General features: G+C 44.4%; 1 protein-coding gene across 1 annotated transcript in view; it reads left to right on the top strand.

The window, feature by feature from the left end:
• The window catches only part of SH3RF3 (SH3 domain containing ring finger 3), a 319,279-nt gene that overhangs the window by 259,405 nt on the left and 37,938 nt on the right, over positions 1-21,936 (top strand). The window contains exons 7-9 of the mRNA XM_081832297.1: positions 6,095-6,265; positions 8,564-8,811; positions 9,557-9,579. Of these exons, the coding sequence (XP_081688423.1) occupies positions 6,095-6,265; positions 8,564-8,811; positions 9,557-9,579 (442 nt within the window). The remainder of the gene's footprint in view (positions 1-6,094; positions 6,266-8,563; positions 8,812-9,556; positions 9,580-21,936) is intronic.

Genomic DNA, 21,936 nt, shown 5'->3' with positions numbered 1-21,936 from the left:
ATTCTGCCCTCGTGATCCAGTAGTTGTTTATCTCTCTTTTTGTCAGCTTCTTTATTTTCCATCATTTGGTCTTCTATATCACTAATTCTCTCTTCTGCCTCATTTATCCTAGCAGTTAGAGCCTCCATTTTTTATTGCACCTCATTAATAGCCTTTTTGATTTTGACTTGGTTAGATTTTGGTTCTTTTTTTTCTCCAGGAAGGGTTTCTCTTATATCTTCCATGCTTTTTTCAAGCCCAGCTAGTACATTTAAAATCGTCATTCTGAACTCTACTTCCAACATCTTACTAATGTCCATATTGAGTAGGTCCCTGGCAGTCGGTACTGCCTCTTGTTCTTTTTTTTGAGGTGACTTTTTCCGTCCTGTCATTTTGTCCAGAGGAGAATAGATGTTGCTTTGGGATGGAACAAACTGCTAATGGTAACAACAACCTTAGAAAAATATGCACTAAAACATGATAGAGACCTGAAACCGGGGGGAAAGAAAGAAAGAAGAAAAAGAAAAAGATAAAAGACAAACAAACAACAACAACAAAAAAAACAGAATATGATCAAATATGATCAGGCTGGTGCATAGATCAGTGCCACACACTAGATTTTGGGCATATTTTGGTCCGTTAGAAGAAAGTGCCTCCCAAAATTTTAAAGAAAGAAAAGCTTATATATGTACAAAAATAAGGGTAAATATGATGAAGGGATGGATTATGACTGTAAAGATGAAAATTATAAAAGATTTTATAAAAGGAATTGATAAGAAGTTGGTTGAAAAAAGAAGAGGATTTAAAAAAAGGGGAGAGGAGAATGTGATCAGGCAGGAGACTAGAACAAAGCTATACACTAGAGATTTAGGGTATATTTTGGTCGGTTAGAAGAAACTGTATTCCAAAATTTTAAAGAGAGAACAACTTATATATATATATATATACCAGAAATAAGGTTAACTACTATGAAGGGATAGACAATGACTCTAAAAATGAAAAATAAAAAAAGATTTTTTAAAAAAGTGATAAGAAGTTGGTAGAAAAAGAAAAAAGAAAAATTTTAAAAAAAGAAAATTAAAAAAATTAACTTTGAAAGACTAAAGAATCATGGGAAAAAAGCCATGAATTCTATGGGCAGTATTCCCCTAGCGCTGGAGTTCTGCCATTCTCATTGATCGGTAAACTTGGTCTTGGCTGGCTGTTCTTGCTGATCTTCTGGGGGAGGGGCCTGTTGCCGTGGTTCCCAAATGTCTTTGCTGGAGGCAGAATTGCCCCACCCTTGCCCGGTCCGGGCTAAGTAATCTGCTCAGGTTTGCTTTCGGGAGCTTTTGTTCCCTGCAAGCTTTCCGTCCAGCTTTGGAGGCAGAGAGTGAAAATGGCGGCCTCCCAATCTCCACCCCAGAGGAGCTGAGAACTTGGGGCCCCACTCCTCAGTGAGCCCCCAGAGAAAAGCAGTCCATCACTCCCATCTCCCCAGTCTCCGGCCGCACTCTGTGCTCACCCGGCCTGTGACTGAGTGTTTCTATCTCTGGCGCACGACCCCGTGTGGAGTCTCCAAACCCAGCAGATCCCTGCCATGTGCTCCCGCGCTGCTCCTCCCCAGGGAGGAAGGGGAGTCTCCCCGGATCTGCTGCTTGTTGGGTCTCTGCAGCCGGCTTCCCTGCTCTGATACCTGGGAGCTCTGCCACACTCAGGCACCCCCGGTCTTTCTGTGACCCCGAGGGTCCTGAGACCACACTGTCCCACGAGGGTTCCACCCCCCGCTTAGACACTGGAGCAACGTCCCTCAGTGGAGCAGACTTCTAAAAGTTCAGATTTTGTGCTCCGCGGCTCTATCACTTGCCAGAAGCGGCCGAAGGAGGCCCCCTCCCCCGCCGTCTATCTTCCCGAATATCACCTCAGATTCACTTCTCCGCACGTCCTACCTTCCAGAAAGTGGTCGCGTTTCTGTTCAGAGAGTTGCTGCTATTCTTTTCTTTGATCTCCTGTTGAGTTTGTAGGTGTTCAGGATGGTTTGATCCCTATCCAGCTGAATTCCTGGGACCAGACGAAATCCAGGTCTCTTACTTCTCTGCCATCTTGCTCCTTCCACCCTGTATAAGACAATTAACTTTCAATTATTTGATGGCTACCCCCCAGGATCTCGAACATGACTGTCAAACAGTTCAAATGGTTCATGGGGTATTTATTGCCCTTGCTAACACTTGCTTTGTTTTTTAAATCTGCAGTGTGCTTCCCTCACTGTGGAAGTTGGGTGCTAATGCACATCACTCACTGCGTCTGGTGTGGGCAGGTGCAGGTGCCAGTCCTTGGGCTGCTGAGCCAACGTGAGTCTTACACGCTTGCCTGGAATCTATCCTCTCGCTGGCAGGGCCAGCTCATGATTGGGCATGTGTCCCCTGGCCATAGCTTCAAACTCCACTGAGCATGTGGATGGTGCAGGTGGCACACAGAAGTCACCCTGGTCCCAGGGGCTGCAAGGATAGGTGGAGGGGCAAAGAGACAGTCCCTCGTCAAAGCTACCTTCTCTAGGCCACCCATAAGCCCCTGTTTAATGGGCTCCTTGACCCCCAGGAGCTGGACAAGCCAGTTTGGAAACTCTGTTAATAGAAGCTTTTCTACTCCTGTTTCTCCTCCCCTCTTTGACTCACCTCTCACCCACGTACCTTGTGCCTCGGGTGTTTCCCTCCCTCCCCCAGCTCACTGCCTTCCCTGCTTGCTTTTGTCTGTCTGGGTTCTCTAGGGCAGCTCAGATCTCTCCTGGACAGACTCAGCTCTCTCTGCCGTCTTGTCCTGTCATTCACCCTCTGCTTCTCCTTTTCACTCTTCTCACTGCTGAGACACCAGCATCCCACAGACCTGTCCTTTCTGCCTTTTCTTGCCTCCCCATGGTGTCCGTTCCCTCCTGGCACAGTCCCAACTCCACACTGGCCTCTGAATGAAGAAAGCTGGTACCTGTTTGTGCTTGTTTTTATGTTCAAGGTCAGCCGGCAGACCTTGGGGCTGTACGTGCCCACACACATACAGATGCACACACAGACACACTTCCCTTCAGCAGTCTTCATCTTAGTCTCAACACCAGAGCCCCTATTTTATTCTTTTATAAAACAAGTATTTATTGGGAGTGCCAGACATATTCTGGATCCTAGGGATAGAGCAGAGAACAAAACAGATAAAAATCTCTACCCTCGTGGAGGATACAGTGTAGAGCGGAGTGGAGGGCAGCAGGATGAGCAAAGAGAGCTCCAGATAGAGGGGAACATTGGTGCAAATTTAGCATATTCAGGGGACACCTTGGTGTAGAGCTGCCCTGAGCCAAGGTTTGCTGGGAACCCCAGCTGGAGCCGCATACACACAGTCCCCTTCCTCCAGGCTGGACTGAGCTCCCTCTGCACTGGCTCTCGCCCTCCTGAGGAGGTAGACGTGCTACGTGGTGGCAGGTGGCTGCCTTGCGCCAAGATCCTAGCTGAGGACAGGATGATCTGTCATGGGAGGACTCATCTGCTCAGGATTCCTCACATCCCTCACGACTGGGGAGATGAGAGTGGAAGAGCAGGGCATTTAAACTCTCTAACACGGTGCCCTCTTTGAGGAGGTCGGCCAGTCTTGAACCTGCGCACGTGAAAGCAGCCTTTGGAAAAGCGGTGTTTGTTCCGGCAGAGCCCAGGCAGGCAGGAAACTGTGGAGCACCTCTTCAGGACACAGGTGATGGCCCGCTGGCCCAGTCCTCGGACAGCCAGGGGCCCAGAGGGAGGAGGAGGACGTGCCCGAGGTGCGCGGGACATGGTCTCCTCCTGGGCCTGGGGGCTGACGAGGCAGCTGGCAGGGCACAGGCTAGTGGTGGGCCTCGTGTGGTGGCATCACTGCTCTACAGGGGCCTCCAGGCTCAGCACAGGCCCTGGGACTGGGGGCAGTGGACGTCGGTGCCCACGCCTTGTTGGCCAAGCCAGGTATGAGAGCCCAGTGCCTGTCGCCCCTCTGGGCAAAGAGAACAAAAGCAGCATGTGGTTCCTCCCTCCCTGACCAACGAAACGTCATTGTTTGCTGAGGGCTGTGTTGCGCACACGCACACCCCAAGGCGCCATCACCCCCAGCTTGGCGCTGTGCTCCTGGCCACTGTGCATTCACAGAATCAAAAAGATTGTTCTCACACCATGAAGACACGGAAGGAGGCAGGCAAACAGGATTTATGCTTCAATTACATTTCCTTGAGAGCAGGCACAAAAGGCATGTGTCACTCTTGTTCACAAGCCTCCCACTGCCCCAGCCATCTCCTCTCCTTTCCTCTTGGGTTCATCCTGCCCCTGCCTGAGCCCGCGCCACGCCTCCCCATGTGAGGCCGCCCCTGAGTGGTTAAAGGGCAAGCCGGCGTCGGGGGCGCAAACGCAATTGTCACGTGACTTTCCTGTTTGTGGTCATTCCTCTGTCACCATCAGAGAGCTCCTGCGAGTCATCAGATGTGAGAACAGACAGATGACACCCCGGGTTCTTTTTGTCACCTGGGCCTTGCGTCAAAAACATGAATCAAGGGGGTCCTCTCTAGTGATGGCTTCCCTTATCCTCCCTGAAGCCCCGAGTCCTTCCTGTCTGTTGGTATTTATCTTTTCAGACAGAGAGAGAAATCAAGGTGCAGGCCATCCTTTCATCCCTAAGGGAAGGGGTGGGGGTCAACCTGTAAACAAAGGAAATTAACCAGGCAAGGCCTCCATTGAATGAAGCAGAGGCACTTGCAGTGTGTAGGGCCAGGGGTGTGGGTGGGGGCAGGTGTATGTTGTTTTACCTTATTTTATTTTATGTTAGGGACATGACATCTTTACAGGTTCCCATTCTGTTGTAGCCTGTTCCTCATCAGGCCTCTGAGACTCAGGGGCCCTCCTTTCTTCTTGCTTAAACCCTAGTGAGTCATTCCCATTTCTGTATTCACCTCCTGAGAAGACCTCGCCTAGGGTCAGGAGGTGCTCTGGGGGTCTGTGAGCCTCCTGAGATATCCAGAGACCTGGGACTGTCCTCCAGCCCCTAGCACCCATGCCCTGGGAGGGGTGAACATGCCCACCAGGCTGTCCATCCTGGTAGGAGATCCTAGAGATGACACTTCTTTAAAATTCATCTTTTGTTTCTCATTGAACTGAGGCCTCACCAGCTTTCCTCCTGGATCTTGTGAGCAACGTGGTTGCCTAATACCATTCTCTCTATCAATTTAAAACCCATTTCCCCAAGCCCCCAAAGTAGCAAAGCACTTTGCAAGTATTATCTAGTCCTTGCAAGTGCCCTGTGGGGTTGGAGATTGAGGTATCATGAGGTATGTGACAAGAGAGGCATGCCCCGGGGTCATAGGCTAAGTTACAGGCAGAACTTCTAAACCCTAAGCCAGGATTTACACCACTGAGTTTGTTCTTGGTTTGTCTTCAAATAGGCTTAAGAGAAAAGTAGAATTTAAATTATTAGTCATGGCACAAATATTGCAAGGAAAGATGCAACTGAGAATTCCCTAACTAGACTGTCTTTTCTTTAAAAGGGCCTTTGGGGTATCCTCCAGCTCAGACTGATTCAATGAAACAGGCAGGTAAGCCAGGGCCTAGTTAGATAAAACGAGGAAAATCCAGCCCAAAACATGCCTGGTTCATTTTTGGTTTTCCCTAGAGTTTTCTCTGGCTCAGAGCATCAGGCTTTAGATGGTGGGGCCCAAAGACCTGTGATCTAGTTCTGGCCCATCCTCCAGGACCTTGGATGAGTCACGTAGGCTCTCTGAGCTGTTGGACGGGTGGGTGCCTGCTTGCCCGGGTCAGCCAGCGCAGGGCCGTGGAATGACCTGGACTCCAGGAGCAAAAGGTAGAGGTCTGTCTCCCCTCCCCCACCCCACCCCACATATACCTCTCAGGACCTGGTTCTCTAGGTGGGCGATCGCAGTGCTGGGTTCTCTCTCTTCCCTGCACCACCGCAGTGATGTATCATGAAAATAGGTCAGGCACGGTGTGCACTGTAGGCATCAGCTACTCCTTTTAGGTGGGACTCATCCAAAGATGAGCCCACCTGTGATATAGGTGATGCCAGATGGCATATGCCCACCTCTGCCAGCCATCATTTATCCTTGGCCCTCCTCTTCTTCCCATAGGTACCTGGCGCTCTATGCTTACAAGCCCCAGAAGAACGATGAGCTGGAGCTGCGGAAAGGCGAGATGTACCGGGTCCTAGAGAAGTGTCAGGATGGCTGGTTCAAGGGGACGTCCCTGAGGACTGGGCTGTCTGGGGTGTTCCCAGGAAACTACGTGACACCCGTCTCCAGGTGAGGCTGGTGTCACTGCCCAGGAGAGGAGGAGCACATTCCCCATGTTCCCCTGCTGCTGGTTACTGCCTGGAGATCATGCTGTGGTCTGAGCAAAGCCAAAAACACACAGTCCAGAAGTCACAAGGGTTCCCCTGCCCACAGGGTTTTGCCGCGTGAGCTCAGAGCTCCCCTTGGGCGAGGGTTCCACGTGGCAAGCTTTTCCCCTTCTGAATTAGGTTTTGCTTGTCATTCCCTCAGCAGACTCTGGCTGTGAGGGGACAAGATGGGAGTAGAATGAGCTGGAGTCAGGGCAACAGCACCAAGTGGGGGTGGAAGATCACGAAGCGTGATGTGTGTGCGCACATGTACCCGTGCCTGTGCGTCCAGTTGAGTACAGCTGGTGTGTGTGTGTGACACACATAAACCTGCTATGCATAAAACACACGTATGCATACATGCAAAGGAAAAACATACATTCTCAAAAGCTAACAATTGTTCCTGAGTGACGGCATTAGGAGTAATTAAAAATTTTCTTCTTCCTTGTGCTTTCCCTATTTTTTTGCAAATTTCCTGTTGTATCATTTTTATAAAACAGAAAATACAATCTAAAAAATTTGCTCAAGAAGTTATCTGGAGTTATCTGAGAATTTCCCACTAAGATGAGGGGTCCACTGTTGATTTTATTTGTCAGTCTCACCCATGGAAACCTGTCATGGGCACAGCTCTGGGTTACCTGCAGCACAAGCACATCAACTGAAGACATGGCCCCTGGGTTTCTGCTCTCCCTGGGACAAGACTGACAGGAAAACAATTAAATAATGCCTAGACCTTGCACTGTTGGCTACACTGATTCATACTTTTCAAAGCACCCAGAGGAGTGGTGCTGGCCATGATATGGGCTTGCTTGTATGTCATCGGGCCCTTCCTGGAAAGGCCCATAATTTGTGAGCCCACTTTATTCAAGTTTTAAAAATTTTTTCTTAGGGTAAAAGTGAGTTCAATAGGTAGCAGATGTGATTTTTTAAAAAAAATTCATGGGGCACCTGGGTGGTGCAGTCATTTGAGCGTCTGACTCTTGGTTTCGGCTCAGGTCATGATCTCAGGGTCGTGAGTTCGAGCCCCATGTCAGGTTCCACACTTGGCGCAGAGTCTGTTTGAGATTCTCTCTCTCCCTCTGCCCCTTCCATTCGTTCTCTCTCTCTCAAATAAATAAATCTTTTAAAATATTCATGGTTTTGAATATTCTGACCCACTGACAGAGTTCCTCCTTGCTAGAGGTGAATTTCAGGGCAGCTCTAGGGGCTCTGCCTATGGTCCCTGGACAGCTGAGTCCTTTTCCAGGAGGCCCTCTTCCCACGGCGGTTCTTCAGAAACCCTGACTTAGTGGGGCACAGCCCATCCCTGGCTGAAGTCCTGGTCCAGCGGTACCGAGCCACATGGGGTGGGGGCTCCCTGACCTGGCGATGGACCTGGCAGTGCCTGCTCTCACCCTCACATGGCTTCTGGTGTCTCATGACCAAGACTCTGAGGGGACAGAAGGGGACTTGACCCAGCTCTTGGACAAATGGCAGATATTTGATCCCTGAAACTGAACCCACAGAAACTTCCGAGCCCCCGGATTCTGCCGTATCGTGTACACTCACCACCAGTGCTTGAGTTTGGTGCAAGTACACGGGGGTCAAAGGGCACAGCCCATTTTCAGAGTTGCTGTGTTCTCGTATTTCTTAAACACTGGAAACTGTTTTCATCTGGAAACTTGGGGTGAAAGGACGTTTATTTCTGGTATGACACTGCAAGTTCCCTGACATCCCTCAGAAGGACCGTTTCCCAGAGGCCCTTTCCAAGAAGCCGGCAGAAACGAGAAGGCGGCCGTGTCCTGAGGGACATGGGTCCTTGCCACAGCTTCCCACCACGTGCCAGATATGTCCAAGCCTCGTGGGATGTGGCTGAGTCATCCACTCTTTCTGGATGTGTGTGGGGACGGACACAGCTGCATATTAGACCGAATCAGGGCAGTAGCTCTGGTACAAAATATTTGATTGATATTGATTCTTAGGGTTCTTTTGTTGTTTCTTAACTATTTACATTGAAAGTTAGCCCCCATGAAGGTTTTATAAAGGGTGCTCCACTGCCAAGCTTGAGCTCAGGGCATCATTTGCCTACAGGATTATCTTGGCATTCTTTTAGTATTTGTGCCCTAGGCTGTGTGGCCTTCATCTCTCAGAGTTGGGAGGTAAGAGTGGTCCTTTATTAATGGCCTGTACTGTGTGGTTTCATCTGTGACCTCACCTGACTGATTCTGTTTTATTTCCTCAGGGCTCCTGTAGGAGGGGCTGGGCCACCCCGGAATAATGTCGTTGGAGGGTCTCCGCTGGCCAAAGGGATGGCCACAACCATCCACCCAGGTGGTGGAAGTCTGAGCAGCCCAGCCACTGCCACAAGGCCGGCCCTTCCCCTCACCATCCCCCAGGCCCAGCACCAGGCAGCTTCTCCCCCGATGAGCAGTTGCCTGCGGCACACAGCCCAGCCAGCCACCAGCCAAGCCCGGGGCACTGTCCCCACAGGTATGTGCCACCCCTGAGGACTCACTCAGTAGGACAATTTGACAAGGGGTTCTTGTGAGAAACATTACAACCCAGGCTTCAAGCAGTCCAAGATGGGGCAAGTTGTATTTGCTTATTATGATCATAAGCTTCTGCTAATCTCCAAGAAATGTATTGACTTATATTACCCTGTCCTGGCAACTGAAATGGATTAGAGAATTTACAAATATTGATACACTTCACTGTAGCAAGAGGACTGCATGGACTCATAGGATTAACACTTGCACCGGGGTCTAGGCCAGCCCCACAGGCCTTTCATGTGCTGGGCCCTCGGGGGCTTCCCAGCTAGGCAGCTTCTCCCCGGACGGAGCCAGAGTGCTCCTTCTCTGGAGCGCTTTGAAGCTAGAAGCAATGATGGTCATTGACCCTTCACCTTTATGCCAGCTTTATCAATAGCCAGGCTGACATAGTTTAAGGAAAAGCCAGTTGATCCCAGGACAGTGTGAGATGAAGAGAAATTACAGGGTGGATCTTACAGGCATAAAGAAGGTCAACATATCTGGCTTGGAAGCTTAGGCCTGAGCCATTAGGAACTGCTGAAGCGTGGCTCGTAGTGCCCCTGGGAGCCCACACCAGTTGCCTTCCCAAACCGTGGCGCCAACGACAAAGTCGCTGTGCTGTGTAGCTACCCAGGACAGCAGGGTGTGACTCTCAGTTTCATTTAAATGACAGAATTCCAGCTCCAACCTCACCCTTACTCTCTCAGAAATCATCTATCTTCTCCTCAAAGTAAGACTTAAAGGACAAAAAGTGTCAATTCTCTGGAGCAATAAAATACACGATTTTTTAGAATCTAGCCAGCCAGGAGATGGTCCATTAGAAGTGCTCCAGAAGGCACCTTCTCAAGTGTGATAAGTCGAGATAATACTTAGCACAGCAGGGGCCATATTTTCTCCCAAGTTGCGGCTAATGGGACAAAAGGGTGGGAGAGGGCTGCCCACCTGTTCACTTGTTGGGGAAATTGGCCTGCACATTCCCATGCTGGTGCCGGTCGGGTTTGCATGCAGCAGCAAGGACTGCTGAGACCATTCAGGTGTCCCTGAGTGTGACATGAACCACCCTGAGTGTTTTAGAGGACCACTTCAGTCAGCATGCCCACTGACAAAACAGGACCCCATTCCCTGCTCTCAGCTCCCACACACTGGCGGGAGCCATGCTGCCGGGCAGGAAGGCGTTGGGTGCTGGTGGAGGAGGTCCAATGTGGGGCATTTGGTGATGGGGGAGACTGGGAAAGGCTCCTCAGAGGAGGTTGATCCCAGACTAAGCAGCAAAGTAACACTCAATTAAGAGAACAAAGAAGGGCATCATTTGAAGCAGGAGGAAAGGATTAGTCAAACAAACAGAAGTGACAGAAAGCACATCTTATGCAACCAGCTACAAGCAATTCAGTGAAGACAGAGTGAACACAGGTCTGGCTGAAGTCATGAGCTTGAGACCTATGTTTGGAGGCTGGGCTGCCACTGTTGTTGCTTGCCTCAGTTTCTCCCTCTGTAAAATGGCACTTACCTCTGGGGCATTGAGTGGGGACAGCCTAGTATAGCGTATCTAGTGTGTATTCAGTACGTGTAGCTGGATACAATGAGTATCACTGGAGTACTCAGTGCACGAGAGTCCAAAAGGAAAAAATAAATTATTACCGAAGGATCTAGGGGCTTGAATTCTCTCATGAAAGCAATGGGGAACCACCAAGGGATTTTGCACAAGAGGGACAGCACTTTACCAAATTTATCACCAGGCACAGTAGGGAGGATGAGTTGCTGGGGCAGCCTGAACCTGGGAGCCCCTAGAGAGGTACTACTCTCCCCAGGGGAGAGGTCACAAAGGGCCCAGACCCAATAAGTGGGGCTGCAGAATTGAGACAAATGACAAGATTTAGGAGGAAGAACGGTAATGACTTGGAAATGGGCTAATGCTCGGGGAGAGCAAGGAACCAAGTCCAGTTGCCAGGTTTCTGGACCAGTGACTGGGAGAAGGACAATGGCATCCCCAGCCTAGAAGAAACAAGAAGGGACGGGTTTATGGTGGAAGACAATGATATATGGCTTTGCAAAGTGCAATGGGTGCTAGTCATCCTGTGGCCCATGCACTGATTTGGATCCCTGTCCTTCCCTGGGGCTCGCATCCCGTGTGTTAATCCCGCCTCACCATGGTAGAAGGCTGATCCTGCTGGTCCAGCTCACCTTATAGATAAGTGCAAACACATGACCTAGATGCTGGGAACAGACATGCCTGCATGAGGGGCCGTGTGGATCCCTTTTGAGAGAAGGTAGTGGTGAAAACATCCAGCTTTTCAGGGGCAGCAGGGTGGACATCTGGTGTCTGGTGCCAGTCATCAGTGGGTGCAGGGTGGACTTCTGGTCTCCAGTGCCCGGTCATCAGTATGTACAAGGTGCATATCTGGTGTCCACTGTCCAGCCTTATTCTGGATAGTGTCTATTTCCTGCAGCAGTGGGATCTGCACCAAGGAGGCTCCATGGGTGGGCTTGGCACTGTCTTGGTTATAGAGTCTCCAAGACTGTGCCATCCCAAAGACTCTGTAAGTGCCTAATGGGCTTTCATAGATGTCTGTTTTGCTTACATTCGCCAAGAATGAGTTCTGTTTTTGCATCTCTGGCCCACAGGGAAGAACTAGTTGTCTTTATACTACAAGAGTTCTGCAATAATATTATCTGGTGCCAGCCATCTTGCGCCCAACAATTACCTCCCAATGAGCCATGCTTGTAACATGGCTTAAGTTCATCTGATGGTGTTTATTGGTAAGCCTCTAGCTAGACATACAGCCACTATATGGCCAAGTGATTGAGTGAACCCACAGCAGGGCTTCCTGACTGGTTTTCCATGACTGGGTCAGAAGTACCCAAGATCCTGACTGGTTTTCCATGACTGGGTCAGAAGTACCCAAGATCCTGACCTCATTGACCCTTGGAACACCCATGCAGGACCTGGGGCAGCTAAAGTCCCAGGTTGGGTCCCTTCTGGCTATAAACATCTCATCCATTCATCCCAGTGTGCCACACACACGTTTCTATGTGCACCATGGTATGGAGAGTTTGGGCAGCCCAGGTCCTCACTGAGAGTGAATATCCCAGCATAGTAGCCCTAGGTTATTTGCACAAAATGCCAATATGATGGCCTTTCTAAGCCATGCCCTGCTAACAACTTTACCAGCTCAAAGAAGAAAATGAGACCTGCCAGTCATTTCTCCCTCTATGGAATAACAAGCAGAAGTGAAAGAAATTGGCATGGCTAGGGGCAGTACAACATTGCATCTCAGTCATTGATCACCATAGTAACCACCATGGTGTGACAAGCATTCTCTTCCATCAGTCTAATTTTACATACGGGAGGAGCAAGGCACAGGATGTTTAAAACAGCTTTCCCAATGCATTCCAACCTCATGCTTGTCCCCACACTCTTGCTGTCACAGTCAAGTTAAAGAATGGCTCCTACCACATCATATCAGTAAATTAAATGCCATTGAGTTCCCATAGCATTTTCCACTTCATTCTGCATTTAGAGAGAAAAAACACACTGTTGACAGTACAAGTAATGGATTGTTCACTGCAGTAATTGCCCGTTTCAGCAGACCCCAACCCAGGCAGCTGAGAGGCATTTCATCAGTGTTCTCATCTTGAGCCAAAGTCAGGCAGTTTGACAAAGGCTTAATTGCATTGGCCATAGCATCCAATATGATTTGTTCTGCTTGATTAATGTAACTCCTTTTTCCAAGGGCAGAGCTCTCCCTGTAAAGTGCCAGTGATCACACATCCTCATATCAGTGTTTAGCAGGGGCAAGAGCCTTGTACAGCCATTTATTCATCAGAAAAGAAAAAAAAAAAGCACTGAAAAAGAGGTAGATACTCTGCTAGGCTCTGGAAATGCAGAGAAGATCCACATAAACCCCAGTTCTACACCCAGTTAAAGAGAGCGACAAGAAAACAAATTCTTGCAATAGAGTTTGAAAAGCACTATAGTGGAGGGTAATAAGAAAGCATGGAGGAGAGATATGTAACAGATTGGGAAGGAAAATGAGAGTGGAAAATTTTCAAGAGGTGGTGATCCTGCCTTGATTCTTAAAGTACAAATAGGAACTATCTGAGCAGACAAAGCACAAAGAGAGTTCTAGTAGAGGGACTAGCAAGGACAAAGATGTGGCAATGAGAAATACCAGTTTCTGTTTTGGGTAACTTTATTTATTTTGATGTGACTGAAACAAAAGGCATGGAAGGAGAAGACAGGGTGTTGGTGACAATTTTTCTGCAGAGGCAAAATTTAATTTTAGGTCTTAAGGCTGGCATGCAGCAGGGGGTGAGGTGAGGGTGGAAGCATGGGGCAAGCTCTGAAGCTGGCAGAGGACTGGTGAACTTGAAAACTCTTAGATGAAGTCAGGGTGGAAGGACAAAGAAAGGAGAGGATGAATGGCACTGGCAAAGCTGAAAGGGAAGTAGGGAAAGATCATGGAGGTTCCTTTAGACCATGTTGTGCAATTTTGATTTATATCCTAAGGAACACATCAGAGGGTTTTAAATAATAGATACAATTGGATTTTTGTATCTAAAGAATAAAGCCAGGCTTCTGCTTATGACCAACCTAAAGTAATGAGGACAAGATTTATCATCCCACCAGAAACAATTTACAAGAATAACAGTTTGCAAGATGCCAAACATTAGAAAACCAAGGACAGTGATCCATGAGAATAGGAAACAATGAGGTGAGCCCCAGCTTCCTGCCTGGAGAGAGGTTCCAGACTGTGGCACAGGGAGGGGTAACAAAGTGGAGCACAGCGGGCTTCCTGGTGTGAGGATGTGGAGTGAGAGTCTGGATGACCGAAGTGGCTGGAATTTGAAGGACAGAACCTAGAGAGGAGAGGACTGCACAGAAAGAAAACCCCAGAGTATGCAGGGTGTCCTCTTGAGTAGTATACTGAGAAGTAATCAGCATATGCATGTGAGGAAACTGTGCAAAGCCAGGGAAACTATGAGGAAAAGGATCAGTGCTGTCAGTGCCCAGCATTCACAAAGAGCTGGAAATAGTACCCATTCCACCAGCCAGATGAAAAAAACTGTTCACAGAACATTGAGTAGTCTATGCAGAAGGGCTTTGCCTCGGTCCCTAGACTAACCACTGTTCTAGTCCCACCCAACTCGTCTTAAAAACAAACTCAAAAAGATCAAACTGTTTCCAATTCATTTAACTGTTACGGAGAACTGAGCTCAAGAGTTGATAGGACTGCAAAAATGCAAGAGTTGATAGGACTGCAAAAATATCCAGCTCTCAACAACATAAAAACAACAATGTCTGATATCAATAAAAAATTCCTAGGCACACAAAGGAAAATATGACCCACAATGATGAGATAAACCAGTCAGTCAGAACTGACCCAAATGTTAGAATTAGCAGATAGAGGTAAAAACAGATATTATAATTGTATTTATTATTATGTGCTCATATATTATAATGTGCTCAGAAAATTAAGTAGAAACATGGAAGATATTTTAAAGACCCAAACCAAACTTCTAGAAATAGAAACTACAGTGTGTGAGATCAAGAATACAGTGGATGGAATTAATGGCGGATTAGACATTACTAAAGAAAATATTGGTGAACTTGAAGATATAGCAGTAGGGGCTATGAAAAATGAAACACAAACATAAAAGAGAACTTTTAAAAATTAGCATCAGTGAGCAATGACAACTTCAAGTGCCCAGTATATGTGTAATTGGAGTCTCCAAAGTAGAAGAGTGAAAGGTGAGATAGAAAAATTATTTGAGAAATAATAAATCAAATTGTTCTACATTTGATGAAAACTACAAACTCACAGATCAAAGACAGCTGGTGGGCCCCAAGCACAAGAAACATGGGGAAAACTACACCAAGGCAAATTATAATCAAATTGTCCAAAATCTGTGATAAAATCTTAAAAAGCAATAAGGAAGGAAATGATACATAAAGTAGGAAAAATTAAGGATGACCGTATATTACTTGTCAGGAACACTTAAGTGACAAAATAGTTGAGTAATGGAAAGAAGTACTGAAAGAAATAAATCTGTCAAGTTAGCATTCTATACCCAGCAAAAGTTTCTTTCAAAATGAAAGCAAAATAATCATTCACACATAATAAAACTAAAAGATTTCATTACCAATAGACCCACATTATGAAAAATGTTAAACAAAATTCTTTAGGAAGAAGGAAAATGATATCAGATGGAAATGTGGGTATATAAAAGGGAGTGAAGGACACAAGAAATGGTAACTGCATATATAAATATATAAGTTTTTTTCTGATTATTTAAATATCTTTAAACTATAACAAACTGTTTAAACAAAAATAAAAGTAATGCAGTTTGGCATTTAAAACACATGTACCCCAATGTTTATAGCAGCAAGGTCCACAATAGCCAAAATATAGAAAGAGTCCAGATGCCCATCGACAGATGAATGGATAAAGAAGATGTGGTGTGTATATATATAAATATATATATAAATATATATATACTCACATATATATGTACATATGTATGTATACACACACATACATATACACACAATGGAATATTACTCAGCCATCAAAAAGAATGAATCTTGCCATTTGCAATGATGTGGATGGAACTAGAAGGTATTATGCTAAGTGAAATAAGTAAGTCAGAGAAAGACAAATACCATATGATTTCACTCATGTGGAATTTAAGAAACAAAACAGATGAACATAGGGGAAGGGAAGGAAAAATAAAATAAGATGAAAATTGAGAGGGAGGCAAGCCAGAAGAGATGCTGATCTAGGAAACAAACTGAGGGTTGCTGGAGGGGAGGTGGGTGGGGGGAAGTGGTAACTGGGTTAAGGGGTTACTGCATTAAGGAGGGCACTTGATGGAATGAGCACTAGGTGTTATATGCAACTGATGAATCATTAAATTCTACCCCAGGAACTAATAATACAGTATATGTTAAATAAAGTGAATTTCAATAAAGAATTAAAAAACACATGTAAAAGTAAATGTATAATGGTAAATGTAGCATTTGGGGTAGATTTGGAGGTTGGGAATGGAGAAATATACTATTACACTATACTATTATATACTATTACACTATTATAAGTATGTTCTTATACTAGGTGTGAAGAGTTATGGAATCACCTGTAGGTAGACTATGATAAATTAAAGACATAAGCAAGCACTCAGTATCAAAACAGTTACAGCAAATAAGCTGACAGAGGAGGTAAAATGGAATTACAAAAATTTCTAATTAATCCAAAAGAAGGCATAAAAAGAGAGGAAAGGAGACAAAGAATGCATGGGTAAAATAGTAAACATATAGTAAAGTGTAGGTTAAACCTGGTCATAAAAATAAATATAAATGGTCTAAACAACTTTAAATAGAATGCAGAGATTGTCAAGTACTATTTAAAAAAAAAAGACAAAACCTAACCATATGCTGTGAACAGGAAACATATTTTAATACTTTAAATATAAAAACACGAATAAGTAAAAAAGCAAAAAGAGGATCAAGATATACAGTTGATTCTCATTATTCACAGTAGCTATGCTGTATAAAGTTTCCATGGACACTATATTAGTGAATACTAAACTATTGCTCCTAAGTGAAATACATGCATGTGTGAGTGTCTCACAGAGATTATAATCTTAAATACTAAAAATAAGTCATTCCGGTAGATTCTATTTATTTTACAAAAGAGAAACTAAGGTTCAGAAGTGACTGCCCAAGGCCACCCTACTAACAGGTGACAAACAGGATTCACACCTGTCCAGTCAGTCCCAGAGCTGGAGCATCTTGCATTGCACCACCCTACCCCTTCCCATCTCTGTCCCTCAGCATCTCTGTATGAGCTTCAACAAGAAGGAAGAGCATCATCTTGTTGCACCTCAGCTTGGAAAATGTGTCAGTGACTCCAATTTTTTGTTAGTATGAGTATGTCTGTGAATGACTACAAAAGCAACACAGGTATTGATTTGGGGATTACAAATCAATTGTAGCTAGTAGGTGACCTTGCACATATAGAATCTATGGATAATGAGGATCAAATGTACCATGCTAATGCTACTAAAATGAAATCTGAAATGGTTATATTAATATCAGAGTAGAATTTAGAACAAAGAATATTATTACTATATGAATGGCAATTTCATAATAAAGGGGTCAGTTCATCAAGAGGACTAAATATTTATGCCCAAATAACCAAACTTCAAAATATATAAGCAATTACTGGTAGAGCTGCAAGGAGAAATAAATAGACTAATCCACAATTATAGTCAGAGATTTCAATAATTCTCCCAATAATTGACAGAACAAATAGACAGAATATTGGTAAGAACACAGAACATTTTAGCAAGCTATAACCGATTTGACCTAATTGACATTTATGGAGCGCTACACCAACAGCAAAATACACATCCTTTTCAAGTGAACAAAGAACATTTACCAACATAAACCACATTTGGGGCCATAATATTTAAATCTCAATAAATGTAAAGGGATTCAAGTCTCACAAATTACATTCCCTGACTACAATACAGATGAATTAAAAATTAATAATACAGAGATATCCCCAAAAATTTGAAACTAAATGGCACACACACTTAAAAGAAACCCTTGGATGAAAAAAGAAATCAAAAGTGATTTTAGAAAGCATTTTGAACTGAATGAAAATGAAAATACAGCATATCAAAATTTGTGGGATGCCACTTAAGCAGTACTTATGGGGAAATTTATAGCACTAAACACCGATGTTAGGGAAGAAAAGATCTCAAATCTAGTCAGCTCAGTTTTACTTTAAAAAACTAGAATAAAAAGAGCAAAGGAACCATAAAAGAAGCTGAAAAAAGTCAGTGCAGAAATAAATGAAATAGAAAACAGAAAAACAATAGAGAAAATCAATGAAACCAAAATTTAGTTCATTGAAAAGATCAGTAATAAAATTGGTAAGCATCTAGCCAGAGAGATAAAGAATACGGAGAGAATACACAAATTATCAATACCAGGAATAATAGATTTTACAGAATAATAAGGGATTATTAATTTACTTCAGATTTTACAGAATAATAAAGTACTATAGAAAATGCCAATAAACTCAGTAAGTTAGACAAAACATAAATTTCTTTAAAAACAGAAATTAATAAATTAAGAAACAATAAATAACCTGAATAGGCCTATGTCTATTAAAATTGAAATTGAACTAGTTAAAAGCTTTCCACAAAGAAATCTCCAGGCCTGAGTGGCTTTGTTGTTAAATTATACCTAATGGTTAAGGGAAAAAATACAACAATTCCATTGAAACTCTTCCAGAAAATTGAAAAGAAAGGAGAATATTTCCTAACTCTTTCTATAAGGCTAACTTTATCCTCATACCTAAACCAGACAAAGGCACTGAAAGAAAATAAAACTACAGACAAATATCACTCATAAACATAGATGTAAAAACTCTAAACAAAATTTTAGCACTCAATTACAGCAATAAATAAAAATGATAATACATCATGACCAAGTAGAGTTTCCCCTAGGAATTCAAGGTTTGACTTATATTTATTTATTTATTTATTTTAAAGATTTTATTTATTTATTTGACAGAGAGAGAGATAGCGAGAGCAGGAACACAAGCAGAGGGCGCCCAAGGTTTGACTTACATTTAACAGTCAATATAATTTACTGTATTAACAAACTGAAGAATAAAAATAATATGATCAATTCAAAAGATGTGGAAAAAAATTTTTTTTTACAAAATCCAACACACATTCCTGATTAAAAACTGTCAGAAAATGAGAAAATAGAAGTGAGCTGCTCAGCCTGACAAAAGGCATCCATGAAAACCACAGCTAACCTCAGACTTAATAGTGAGAGACTGAAAGCTTTCCCCTGAGATCAGCATTAAACAGGGATATCCACTCTTGCCACTTTTATTCTATATTGTACTGTAAGTTCTAGCCAGAGCAGTTAGTCAAGAAAAAAATATAAAAAGCGTGCAGATTGGAAAGGAGGGAGTAAAATTATGTCTATTTGCAGGTAACATGATCTTGAATATAGAAAACCCTGGGGAATCCACACTCACACAAAGAGCTTTCTTTACAGCTAATAAATGAGTTCAGCAAGGTTAAGGATCCAAGATTAATATACAAAAATCAACTGTATTTTTACATATTAGCAGTGAATAATTGAAAATTGATGTTTTAAAAAATGATGGCAATTTTAATAACATAAAAAATATAAATTATTTAGGGATATATCTGATAAAAGAAGAGGAAGACTTGTCCAGGACGCCTGGGTGGCTCAGCCATTAAGCGTCTGCCTTCGGCTCAGGTCATGATCCCAGGGTCTGGGATAGAGTCCCACATCTGGCTCCCTGCTCAGCGGGAAGCCTGCTTCTCCCTCTCCCACTCTCCCTGCTTGTGTTCCCTCTCTTGCTGTCTCTCTCTTTGTTAACAAATAAATAAAATCTTAAAAAAAAAAAAGACCTGTCCACTGAAAATTATCAAATATTACTAAGAGAAATTGAATAAGACTGAAGTAGAGCAATATATTTTATTCATGTGAGAAGACTTAATATTTCCAAAAAATTTGACCTATAGATTCAATGGAATACCAATCACAATCCCACTCAAAGTTTCTGGAGAGATTAGTAATCTGTTTCTCAAATTCATATAGGCATGCAAAGAACCTAGAATAGCCAAAACAGCCTTGAAAAAAAACAACAAATTGGAAGGCTAACACTGATTTCAAGCCATTTAGGCTACAGTAATCAAGTCTGTGTGATATTGGTGATAAGCAGTGGATACTCTTTCTGAAAACAGAAACATGCCCATTAAATTTGCTGACAGGTGGAATCATAGTTGATCTTATTCAGATAATGTTCGATGGAATGAAAGTGATAAACCATATTTCAGTAGACTGAGAAGTGAGTCAAGGACTCCTGGGTAGTATGGGATAGTGAGTTCATGTGGAAATCCCCCATTCTCTCTGTTTTAAACACAAAGAGGTTTCTTTGTTTTTAAAATTTTAAAAAGTCAACTGTATAGATCTAAACAAAATGGAACACACAATAGCAAGTGGGGTTGAAGCATTGGCTTACTGGAATGAAAAGCAGGCATTGTTGGCTGACTTTCAACTCCTGCAAGAGAAAATGGACAGAAAGTCTCTGGTGAGTATCAGAGGACCAGAGCCAAGTGCAATGGTTTGAACAGCTGCAGTCTCTTCCATTCTCGGGGAATGGTTAATACTGAGCTGCTCCCTAGGGTATGGGAGAGGATAGAGAATGCCACCTTGGCATGGAGCTGAGTTTGGCTCTGGCCTGAGGACCAGAGCCCAAACCATCCAGTTACACCTGGTTCTGAGAGGAGGTCCCAGAGGACCATGCAGAAACAATGACTAAGGATACAGTAGCAATGAGACAGTCATGCTCAAGAGGAGCTTGCACATGGAAATCTCAAAGCACAAGGGAAACACTAATGCATAAAAGATAGCCAATAAACTGAAGAAATGGGAGAAAAATCTGAAAAAGTCTTTGCTATCAGTATATTTAAGATCCTGTAGGGGTGCCTGGCTGGCTCAGTCAGTAGAGCATCTGACTCTTAATCCTGGGGTCGTGAGTTCAAGCCCCACATTGGGCATGGGGCCTAGTTAAAAAATAAAAATAAATGAAAATAAAAGATCCTCTAAAAGGAAAAAGAAAGAATAACATCTACTCTCCCCCTCCCCCAAAAAAGAAAGAAAAAACAGGGTGTTATAAAGGAGAAAAATTGGATGGATAGCTATGAATCAGAAACTGATGGATATGAAAAAGAACCAACTTGAAGTTTTGGAGAGGGAAAAATATATTTATTTAAATACAAAATCTCTATAGGTAACATGAACTCTAGCCTGGACACAGTTGAAGATGGAAATTAATGATACTAGAAAGCTGTACAGGGAATGTATCTGGAACACAGAGCAGAGATGAAAACTGCCATTAAAGCAAATACAGATCATGCAAAGAACTGAATGAAAAGTAAGAAAGAACCAATGCAGACACTATTTCAAGAATACTAGGTATAAAGAAAAACAGAAAAAGGAGGTACTGGCCAGAAAGAAGACTGTTTTTGAAATGGGAGCTATAACTTGCTTAGTAAATTATGGGAGGAAAATTAATAGAGAAATTTAATACAGGCAAGAAGGGGATGAGCCAGGGGAAAGGATCAAGATGAGTGTGACAGAGTAGACCTCTTGGGACCTTGTCTCCTTGAGACTGGAGGGCAGGGTGGGTCTGAATGTGGATGAGTTGAGAGAGGGGCTGGCCTGGCCTAAAGTTTGGGGGGTTGCCAATGTTCCATTTCATCCATGAAATGGGAAGTGATAAACCTGCAAATAAGAAAAGGGCAATGTTAATGGTAAGATAAGTCATTTATTCATTCGACTACTCTTTATAAAGCACATGTGGGAGGGGGCGGAGCAAGATGGCGGAGGAGGAGACCTGGATTTCGTCTCCTCTCAGGAATTCAGCTGGATAGGGATCAAACCATTCTGAACACCTACAAACTCAACAGGAGATCGAAGAAAAGAATAACAACAACTCTCTGAACAGAAAAGCGACCACTTTATGGAAGGTAGGACGTGCGGAGAAGTGAATCTGAGGTGATATTCGGGAGGATAGACGGCGGGGGAGGGGCCTCCGTAGGCCACTTCTGGCAAGTGATAGAGCCGGGGAGCACAAAATCGTAACTTTTAAAAGTCTGCTCCACTGAGGGACGTCACTCCGGTGGCTAAGTGGGGGGTGGAACCCTCGCGTGACAGTGTGGTCTCAGGACCCTCGGGGTCACAGAAAGATCGGGGGTGCCTGAGTGCAGCAGAGCTCCCAGGTAATGGAGCAGGGAAGCCGGCTGCAGAGGCAGAGCCCAGGCGCGGGCTCTCAGCTCGGGGTTGCCATAAACCGTGATCCGCGGCACAGTCGGGCCACTGCTCCTCCAGTGGGGACCCAACAAGCGGCAGATCCGAGGAGACTCACCTTCCTCCCCCGGGAGGAGCGGCGCGGGAGCGCACCGCAGGGATCTGCTGGGTTTGGAGACTCCACCCGGGGTCGGGTGCCAGAGATAGAAACGCGCAGTC

Source organism: Leptonychotes weddellii, chromosome 10, assembly GCF_054177405.1.
Source record: "Leptonychotes weddellii isolate Sample4059 chromosome 10, ASM5417740v2, whole genome shotgun sequence".
Lineage (NCBI taxonomy): Eukaryota > Metazoa > Chordata > Mammalia > Carnivora > Phocidae > Leptonychotes > Leptonychotes weddellii.
This window is presented reverse-complemented; position numbering and strand designations above follow the sequence as displayed.